This window comes from Coregonus clupeaformis, chromosome 28, assembly GCF_020615455.1.
Source record: "Coregonus clupeaformis isolate EN_2021a chromosome 28, ASM2061545v1, whole genome shotgun sequence".
NCBI classification, from domain to species: Eukaryota; Metazoa; Chordata; class Actinopteri; order Salmoniformes; family Salmonidae; genus Coregonus; species Coregonus clupeaformis.
The window spans coordinates 21,593,315-21,604,377 of record NC_059219.1 but is presented as its reverse complement, the minus strand read 5'-3'; the positions used below and the strand labels follow the sequence as shown (position 1 = coordinate 21,604,377).

Below are 11,063 nucleotides of genomic sequence, written 5' to 3'. Positions count from 1 at the left end.
CCGCGCCTTTAGGGGGGGGTACTGTAACACCCTGGCTCTGGGACTCTATATGTTGAGCCAGGGTGTGTTCTTTCTATGTGGTGTAATTCTATGTTGGGAGTTCTAGTTGGTTTATTTCTATGTTGGCCTGAGTGACTCCCAATCAGAGGCAACGAGTGTCAGCTGTGGCTGGTTGTCTCTGATTGGGAGCCATATTTAAACTGTCTGTTTTTCCCTTTGTGTTTGTGGGTTCTTGTTCCGTGTTGGTCTATGTTACGAGTCGTTTGTTTACTGTCCGTGTTTATCGCTAATGATAAATAAACATGTTCGTTCATCACGCTGCGCCTTGGTCCTCCTCTCTTAACGACGATCGTGACACAGATAGAACTCTTTTCGGATCATATTGAACCCTTTTTGGTTCCACAAAGAACCTCTGGTTCCAAATAGAATCCTTGAAAGGGTGCTATTTGTAACCAAAAAGGGGTTTTATCTGAACTGTAGGGGTTCTATCTGGAACCTTTTTTCAGAGGGTTCTTCTACAGGGACAAATGGTTCTACATAGCACTCTTTTTTTCTGAGAGTGGACCTCACAGGGAGTTGGCACAGGTTGGTACAGCTGATCACATCAGTGCTCTTGTTTAAATTCTGAGCACATTAACAGTATTAGAGGGCATCTGATTAATGTGAGCCATAGTAGACAGTACCACTGCCTGGAAAAGCTGAGTGATCCTCCATTAGGTCTGTGCCAAGACCAGAGAGAAGAGAGAGAGAGGGAGGGAAAGAGAGGAAGGGGAAGAGAGAGAAAGATAGAGGGACTGATGGTGAATAGATAAATAAGAAGGGAGATGTTTTTGTCAGATGTCATATATCCTATAATACTAAAGGAAGACATAAGAATTCACCTGAGCTCATAGTCTGCTCTCTCTCATTTCCTCATTTCTCTTTGACTACATATTCCTGTCTTTCCCCGAGGCTATATGTTAACTATCCTCTGGAATTAAAGAACACCCCCACCTCTTATATCCTCTCTTCATTATTCATTCAGTTTATCCCTTCTTTCCTTTGTACTACCCCCCTCTATACCCCTGTCTTCATCCCACAGCTTTACCCTGAAGTTTCACCATCACCTCATGTTCTCTCTGTGTCCTAGTATTCTGGTATCTCCAGTTCCCGGTGGAATAGAAAGCTATACCTAAAAGGTGTCAAGTCCCATGGGTGTATAGCAGAAGCTACATAGACTATAGTATTACACATGTTCAAACCAAAGGTGAACCACACCTGTGAGTAAGGCAGTCACCTAAGCTGACCACCTCTGCATAGTGAGGGGCTTAGAGAGGGGTCAGAGCGAGGCTGTGGACCAGAATGCTATCCTCTTCTCTCCCGTCCTGCAGGAGTCCATTAGGTAATGACATATTAAATCACTAGGTTAACTACTGCTCCCCTCCACCCTGACATCAGGCCAGCTCAGCTAAACTACAGGCCTTACATCAGAGCCTCTAGATCTAGGCTGAGCCTATCTCTGTGTTGCTGTGTCTCTGCCTCTCTGACTCCTCTCCAACACACCACAGATAACTCAGAGCGGTCAATATCTGAGATGACTGGTGTTATTGATATTACTGAGTGCGGAGTGTGGGAAGGTGCTTTCCTTCTGGCGCCATGGCCGGGAATAGCCTGTGTGTGTGTGTGTGTGTATCACTATGGTAATGACATAGCTGTCCCATCACCCATCACGATGTAAGTATAACCACTGTCAGTGTCTCTCAGTGGATCAGTGGTGTAACGACACTAGTGTGTGTTTGTGTTTGTGTGGTGCCTACTATGCACTTCAGATTGCAGACCCCTCCCTGTTGGTGTGTGAGTGATGTGTGATGTGTGATGTGTGATGTGTGTGAGTGAAGCGTATCCCATCTCCACTTCCACCGGGGCAAAAAAATATCAGACAGCTGTTTTGGCCCAACTATCCCTGGAATGTGTGTTAAAAGGCAACTGCTCTGAGTGGAACCATTATTACCAGTAGAAACTCCTGGTTATTTAAGTCTCCACAGTAGCCTACAGCCTACAGAGATTACTCTGTCTCGTAGTTCACCGACTCTGTATGTACTTCCTAACCTCCCAGTTTATAGCGGATTGAACCAAAACCAACTCCAGGTCACAGAATACCCACTCAGTGAATTCAAATTGGAATTATAAAGTTATAAGCCATTTATCCCTATCCATTAATTGCCTATAGGGGGTTAGTAAGCAAAACGCCTGAAGGAGAATGGATTACATGTCTAGGAATGAATGGCATGACTATGCTAGACTAGTCTGCTGGGTTGTTATTGTCTGTTAGCAGGGTTAGAGATTATTTTACCCACAGTAGGCTACGCTAGGCTAGGGAGGCTATTGTGTGTAGGCTATTAAAAATTCATAATATGAACGGACTGGATGTTTTCTACTATATGATTCTGAATCTGATTTTATCCACAGCTGATATTATTATTCTATTCATTAACAAGGTAGTAGGCTGTGTATTATTGTTCTTCAAATCAAACTAAACTTTATTTGTCACATGCGCCAAATACAAAAGGTGTAGATCTTACCGTGAAATGCTTACTTACAAGCCCTTAACCAACAATGCAGTTCAAGAAAGAGTTAAGAAAATATTTACCAAATAAACCAAAGTAAAAAATAATAAAAAGTAACACAATAAAATAACAACAACGAGGCTATATACAGTGGGTACCGGTTAGTTATTGTTGGTTATTCATGAAAATAGAAAATATATCAATAGGCTATACTGTTAATGTATTAACTGTAATAACCTAACAATAGATATTGGAGGCTAGTGGAACAAGAAATAGTGGTTGGAGTGGGCAAGAGTTTTTACTATCCACTTCGGTGTTAATGTTGTTTTTGAAAATCTATTTTCACTTTCCAAAAACCGCCGCCATCGATGTAGGCATACGTGAATAGTCTAGCAAGTATTTTCAGGGCAACTGAGGTGTAGCGGGAGAGAGAGATGGGAGGGGGAGTGGGTCACCTTTTGTGCAAATATATCAACCAAGACTGCCACCAGCATCAGATTTCTCGCTGTGAGAGAGAGGGGGGATAGCGCTAGCTTTATTGAGAGGCAGAGAGAGAAAGAGAGAGAGAGGGAGAGAGAGGGCGAGGGAGAAACAACTCTGGACGACTGAAGACTTGCTGCTGCCACAAATACATAACGACAGAAACACCTAAAGAAAAAAGCTAAATAAATCTGTAAAAGTTACAGATCGAGCCATGGACGGGATGGTAACATTTGGACGCACTTCGCTCTTGTGCACCTTCCTGCTTTGCTTTTCATTGCAAGGTAAGACAATTCGATTTCACGCGTCCACGTCTAGTTTATATTAGAAAGTAAATCTTGTTTTAGCCCACTGCTGCTCGTTCCTCTTGGCTGGAGGCTATGAATTTGAGTTATACAAATCGGTTATACAACTTGAATGTACAATTTGTTCTTGTCACCCGCTTTATGTGAAAACAACCTGTTCGTGAGTGCCAGACCGTGCCAAAATAACAGGTGTAAATCGAGACTTTGAAAATCTCAGCAGTTTTGTCCGGAGAAATGCTGGACTTCTCAGTTAGTTATTTTTTAATTATTCGAGAGAAAATACTTACATGTAGGCCAACTTTTTGCTGCGCGGCACATTTTAAACGAAGTGACAAGAGGGATCATGTTAAATTCGTAAGATGTTTTAGCTCTGTTTTAGGGGTTAACCCAGACTGCACTTGCCCTTTGTAGTCATGTGGGAACCCCCTGCTCCGCAGTAGAGTGCACTTCTGAGCGCACAACGGACTGCGGTAGCCTGTAGCTGAGCCACAGCCTGTCGCGGCCGGGATGGCCACTATGTCTTTGATCTATGATCAATGAGCTAGCTGTTCAGAATGCGGCGGAAGGGGTGTGGTGCGCCTCCGACTATACAGAGTGTTTTTAAATTGATTGATATATGGGCCTTTGTGAATAAAATGGATTTAGGGTAGGCCTACTCACAACCTTACCTGTAGATGACACAAACTCTATGATTTATTTATAGTTTGCATTATCTGCCCCAGATTTGAGCAAAGTCTCATGCTTTCAAACGCAATAGTTTAGTTTTTCCACTCCACTGTTCTCTTGTCAAAAATGTTGAGTTATATAAATAATGAGTGCGGTTCTGTAGGCTATTTGGTCTTGTAGGGTGGGGTGTTCCCATTCTGTCAAGCCTCTGCATCTCTCTCTCTCTCTCTCTCTCTCTCTCTCTCTCTCTCTCTCTCTCTCACTTATCTATTTTTTTCTCCATCAAAGATCCCCCTCTTCATCTCCCCAATCTGGATCTCCGCCTCTCTGAGGTTACCTGGCTGGTGTTCAGCAACACCCCTCCCTCTCTCTACACCCATCCCTCCTTTTCTCTGCATCCCTCCCTCTCTCCTGCTCCATTCATCCCTTGTTCTGCACCATCCCTCACTCTCCAGCTCCATCCCTTCCTCTCTCCAGCGACCCTCCCTCTTTCCCTTAAACCTCTACCACACCGTTCTCAGATCTCCAATTCCACTACGCTGTCCTCTCCACCTCCCCTCTTCCTCCCTCCATCCACTCTTCACCTTGTCTTTGAGACTGTTGTTCTCCGGGCTGTGTGGCTGTCTGCTATATGAGCCCAGTCTTTCATGATGCCACTGTGTAGTCTGTGTGTCTGAGACTAAACAGGTGCCTACACTAAAAGCCAAAGCCAGCTAATTGAAGGCCTGGTACCTCACGTAGTAGGCTGGATACAGCAGTGGGTGGTGCTTTGATTGTAGCTAAGTGAGCTCCTGTTCTTAGCTCTTCCAGTCCCCACCCCTGGCCCTTTAGTCTGTACATAGGACAGTAAGAAACACTAGTCCCCGCCTCGCCGGCAACCCGTCCAGGTCCAGGACACCCCTGCAGTGGCTGAATAGAACAGCACTCCCCTAAACTTTAGTGCAGTACGCCTCTCTCTCACTCTGAAAGGGGACAAGACCGCTCCCTCTCCTACCTCTTCTATCTTGCCATCTTCTCACCCCCAACCCCTCCCTCTCTCCCTCACTCCCCCTTGCTCGTTTGTCTAATAATAGCAGGTTTCTGTGAGTCTCTGTGGGATACTTTCACTCACACACACACACGCACGCACACACACACACACACACACATCCTGACTCACCACACAACTACAACGCGCTACACACACACTGTTATGATTTAACTGGATAGAACCCAAATGCAGACAAGTACACCAAGCCAGAGAAGTTTTAACAGGTTTATTATAATGTTCAATAGTCCAGGTTTCCAATAAATGGGGAAGAGCAAGTCCAGGTTACAGTGAGGGTACAGATCCAGGTCAGGGCAGGTGTGGTACCGTAATGTCCTAGTGTCCGTGGGGAGTCCAAAGGAGAGGTCCGATAGTGGAGAGCAGGATGGTGGTGGCAGGAGTGAAGCGGAGGCAGGAGTCAGGTTCCAAATATCTGTGGCACAGGAGAAAAAGTAAATAAACAGTCCAAAAAACACAAGAGCGAAAACAGACAGGTTGAGTCGGCAGCGAGACTAACATGGTTGTCTTGACTATGATCTGACGATGAGTGGCAAGTTTGACCGGGTCTTAAAGGGCTGAGGTGATTATGGTGAATGAGCTGCAGCTGGAACCCTGACTCCCGCACACCAGACTTCACTCCTGCAATCAAGGACAAACAGAGGGGAGGGAAGAGCAGAGAGAGAGCTACCTAGCAGCAGTAGGCCTAACAGTACCCCCCTCTACGGACGCCACCTGGCGGCCGACAGGGTTTATCGGGATGTAACCGATGAAATTCACGGACCAGAGCAGGATCCACAATGAAGCTCCTGGGCACCCAGGAACGTTCCTCAGGACCATAACCCTCCCAATCCACCAGGTAATGGAAACCACGACCCCCGGCGGCGAACATCCAGAAGTCGCCGGACAGTGTAGACAGGACCCCCACCCACGATCCGGGGCGGAGGAGGGGGACGAGAGGGCGGGCACAGAGGGCTGACAGACACAGGCTTGATCTGGGATACATGAAAAGTGGAATGAACCCGTAGGGAGGCAGGAAGCTGTAGCTTAACCGCGCAGGGGTTAACAATAGACAGTATCTTGAACGGTCCTATAAAACGCGGCGCCATCTTCTTAGATTCTACTTTCAATGGAAGATCACGTGACTTAAGCCATACCTCTTGACCAGGAGAGTAACCGGGAGCCTGGGACCGGTGACGGTTGGCTTGCCTCTGCATGTATGACGAAGCTCGGGACAGAGCTACCCTGGCCTTCCTCCAGACCTTGAAGCAGCGGCGCATGTGGGACTGCACCGAGGGTACCGCCAGTTCCCTCTCTTGAGAAGGGAACAGGGGAGGTTGATAACCCAGAGCACACAGAAAGGGAGACAAACCAGAGGAAGCGTTAGTCAAGGTGTTATGAGCATATTCCACCCAGGGGAGCATGGAGCTCCAAGACCCAGGGTTAGACCCTGTGACACAGCGGAGAGCGGTCTCCATCTCCTGGTTCGCTCTCTCGGCTTGCCCGTTGGTCTGGGGGTGATATCCAGAGGACAGGCTGGATGTGATGCCCAAAGCTTTACAGAAAGCTTTCCATACCTGGGAGACAAACTGGGGACCCCTGTCGGAGACAATATCAGTGGGCAGACCATGAGAGCGGAACCGCTAGTAGAGTTGATAAGGTAGGCAATACGGGCTCTTTCTGAGGCGTAGGTGAGGGGCTGTTGTTCAAACACTAACGAGCATTGAGTCAAAAACTCGCCACAGGTTCCCATGTTCCCGTCATAGCGCTCTGGAGCAGGAACAAAAGGCTCTCTGATCTGGGCTGAAGGGGTAGTAAGGGCAGACACTTGATTGGTGAGTAATTGAACCTGATTAAGCAGCACCTGACTGTCCTCAGCAATCGTCTTAAACAGGGTATCATGTCGGCCAAGTAAAATGCCCTGATTGGCTATGGCAGTCCAAATTTGAGTGCACTCTGGGGTGGTATCCGAGCTACTGTCTGCTGGGTTCATGTTGGTCAGATCATACTGTTAAGATTTAACTGGATAGAACCCAAATGCAGACAAGTACACCAAGCCAGAGAAGTTTTAACAGGTTTATTATAATGTTCAATAGTCCAGGTTTCCAATAAATGGGGAAGAGCAAGTCCAGGTTACAGTGAGGGTACAGATCCAGGTCAGGGCAGGTGTGGTACCGTAATGTCCTAGTGTCCGTGGGGAGTCCAAAGGAGAGGTCCGATAGTGGAGAGCAGGATGGTGGTGGCAGGAGTGAAGCGGAGGCAGGAGTCAGGTTCCAAATATCTGTGGCACAGGAGAAAAAGTAAATAAACAGTCCAAAAAACACAAGAGCGAAAACAGACAGGTTGAGTCGGCAGCGAGACTAACATGGTTGTCTTGACTATGATCTGACGATGAGTGGCAAGTTTGACCGGGTCTTAAAGGGCTGAGGTGATTATGGTGAATGAGCTGCAGCTGGAACCCTGACTCCCGCACACCAGACTTCACTCCTGCAATCAAGGACAAACAGAGGGGAGGGGAAGAGCAGAGAGAGAGCTACCTAGCAGCAGTAGGCCTAACACACTCACCACAAAACTATTCCACGGTGCACCAAAAAGGACCACAGGACACACAACACCACACACATAACACACCCCTGTGGGACTGTGTGTGATACAGATATGCGGTGTGTGACATCCAGACCGTCCCAGAGTGCTTTGCATGCCTGTACCGATGACGGTGCAATTGACCTGTGACCAGTTGAACTGTGCAGGTTGGAAACGGCTCCCTTGACATACCATGTCACCCCGGAGTTAGAATCATCAACAGCCAAACTTCTACAACGACTTCATGACAGCCAGGGATCGGAAAGATTTGTCAGATTGAGGATTATTTCCGATTAGGAAAGTTACTTTTTAGCTAGTAAATTACTGTATTTTACCTGTTCTTTGCTATGAGGCGTTTGATGTGTTGGAAGTTCCATAAGCTTGCCGTAGGGGGAAAACACGTGTAGTGTATGCAGCAGTTGTCTACTGTAATTTGTTGTGTGTGTTTAGATAAACGATGGTCGGTTTTGTTGGTCGAGAGGTGCTTTTGCTTCTTTCACGTCCTAAAAGTGTTCGCTAGCTGTACTGTCTCAGCCTTGCTCTCTTGTGGTGAGAGGGGGTGAGGAAGGGTGAGGGGGGTCACTAAGGAGGGTGGGGTCGGTTGAAGAAGGATGAGGGGGTCATTGAGAAGGGTGGCAGAGAGAATCGCTGAGACAGCCTGTCAGCTGAGTTCAAGGTGCTGTAGGAAACTCTGAGCTTCCAGCCTTTGTCTATCAACTCCTTAATTCCCCCAGTCATTTCCTTGCTTTAATTTCTGCGTCCCCTGTCGGCGTCAAACAACCCCCCCTGCGGCCATGTGTAATTATTATGGTATTATAGCAGAGAAATTAAAAGCCTGCCATTTAGCCAGTGGAGATAAAAGTCAGGGGGCTTCTTGGGCTTCTTGAATATTTTTTTACAGGGGGTTAGGGGTGCTGGTGGTATTCTAAGTTAGCACACACACACGCACAAACACACACACACCAGATCCCTATTAATTCCTCTCATTGTGCAACAGCTCTCAACAGTGATAGCTAACACCACCCTGAGTGACAGGTCGATAAGGGCTTTTTTGAGAGAGCGAGTTGGTGTTTGCCCCCTCTATCATTTAACCTGGGGGTATACAGATGTAGGATCTTAATTTGATCACTCTTTCGTTGCTGAGAATTTTCAGAAAATGCAAACTTGTAGTGTATTTGAGTTTTAAAAAGGCTTCTAAAGTTTGTAATTTCCACTTTGACATTTCACACTTAATTTGCACCCCAAAAATGTATCAACCCTTACAAAAATGTCCATTAATTATAATCCATATAAGAATTAAAATGTCCTGTTGCTGTAGAATTTATTTTCCTGCTGTAGCAAACTGGCTCAAATGAAGATCCTACATTTGTAGGTGTAGGAGCACTGGGACTGCTATTAGTTTGGGTGATTCATGCTGCTCCACTGGGTTTAGGTTAGGGGGGAGATAGATGGAGACGGAGCTGAACACTGAGGTCCTATAGTAATGAGTGGTATTCCCATGGACAGGTTGGAGCTCGCCATGCCCTGAGTGTCTGTTCATTCAAACATTGTTTCTCTAGCAGAGAGGGGCTGCCTCTTGCCGACACCCCTCATCACGACACACTGGTGCTAATCCAAAAACACACAAGAATTTACAACGCTGTGCCCTATTCACCTCCAAGACACCACATTACACTGGTTGAGCTGTGGTCCATTCATAGCACCACCGCATTTCAGTGGTTTGACAGCTTTCCATTCATGTGATATATGACATTGTAGTGGTTACACCCTGCTTGGTTCATGTAGACCACATTGCAGTGGAGCAATTAAGCTTCCTGCATAAATCCTCATGATAGTGGATGAGCGTTACTGTGGACAGGGTTTAAGTCGTCCTAACCTTTTCAAATCCAAACAAGTGCTCTTTCTTATCTCATTGTGGTTTGTTCTCTGTGGAACCCCATGGTGGGAGAAATTCAAACAGTCCAGTTGGTGAATTGGCAGCAGGCAGGCAGGTATGCAGGCAGGCAACGGTGGGCATCTGGGTATGAAATGACAGGTTTCACGGGGTTAATCCTAGTTTGAAGTCAGCTACCGGATGATGTGGTTCACAGAAACACTCCTCAGAGCTTTTCATCCTAATATCATTAAAGGTCTTCAAAAAGAGCAGCTAAAGCCATGATTAGAATGCTGAGATGCAGACTCACACACGAGCACAACACACACAGACACACACACACACACATGCACACAAGTACTCATACATAAACACAGGCTTTAATACTTTGAATTAACTCTGTCTCTTGTAATTTCTCTCTTACCCTGTCTCCTGTCTGTCTCTGTTGTAATTTCTCTCTTACCCTATCTCCTCTGTCTCTGTCTTCCTCTCCTCCCTCCCCTCCTCACTCTATCTCACCGTTTTGTTTTAGGTAATGGTGGCTCACTGGAGGGAGTCGTTGCTGTGTATTGATGTTTGTGGGGATTTACTGTGTTGTCTTTACTCTGTTTGGAGTTACTGCTTTTGTGCACGGCACAGAGAGGGTACTGGGAGTAGGGTCCTGCTGTGCTGTGTGCGTTGGATAGGGTGCTGGACTGGGATGTTTTTAAGTCCATCCTGGGAGACGTTTGACCCCAGATTTATGACTTCTGTTGATTATTTTTTCATTACTTAAAAATAAGATTGGCCTGCTTGGACACACATCCCTTCCCTCTCTGTTTTCTCAGCAAACATCCCAGTGTCTCTTCACCTCTCTCTCTCTCTCTCTCTCTCTCTCTCTCTCTCTCTCTCTCTCTCTCTCTCTCTCTCTCTCTCTCTCTCTCTCTCTCTCTCTCTCTCTCTCTCTCTCTCTCTCTCCTCCCTCTCACTGTTCTATTCCATCCAACACAACAGTCTTATACAGTAAACACACTACAGGGTTCAAAGAGAAGGAGAGGAGAGAGAGAGAGATTGGGGAGAGAGGAAGATAGTGAGAGATATGGAGAGAGGAAGCTGGCTACTAGTGCCTTTGATTTCTCCATGGTTACTGCTTCAAGGCTGTCCTGTCATTAGTGGCTTTATGGGGTTTCGAGGGAAGGAAGGAAACAGAGAGGGAGTGATGGAGAGAGAGGATGAGAGAGAGAGATCAAGGGATGGGATGAGGGGGGATTACAGCTGACTATTGTGTTACTGCAGTTCCCGATTGTTTTGTTGTCACAAGGGAGGAAGATGACAAAGATGATGATGATAGTGAAGAAGGTGGCAGGGGGGTCGTAGACCATTTCCTTTCCATTTCCTTGAGCCTTGAAAGGAGAAGGAATGGGGGTTGGGGGGCTGTATTGCAAGGAACATTTAAAATTCAAAAGCTATTCGGGGAGACAATGTTAAGTGCTGCCAATGCATTTAGTGGGAGTGCAGTAGAAACATGCTGCGCCAAAGAGCGTTCATTCAGGATCCATGGGGCTTTTTAGGCATTCAGCACACACAGAGATGAGGGTTTGGCTATT

General features: G+C 46.6%; 1 protein-coding gene across 2 annotated transcripts in view; it reads left to right on the top strand.

Annotated features, from left to right (window-relative positions):
* Window positions 1–2,988: 2,988 nt before the first annotated feature.
* LOC121542832 (basal cell adhesion molecule-like) overlaps window positions 2,989–11,063 on the top strand; it is a 77,518-nt gene continuing 69,443 nt past the window's right edge. The window contains exon 1 of one of the 2 annotated variants that reach the window (XM_041852391.2): window positions 2,989–3,310. In XM_041852391.2, coding sequence (XP_041708325.2) covers window positions 3,241–3,310 — 70 coding nt within the window. In that variant the 5' untranslated portion in view covers window positions 2,989–3,240. The remainder of the gene's footprint in view (window positions 3,311–11,063) is intronic. The other variant, XM_041852392.2, reaches the window with a different exon arrangement.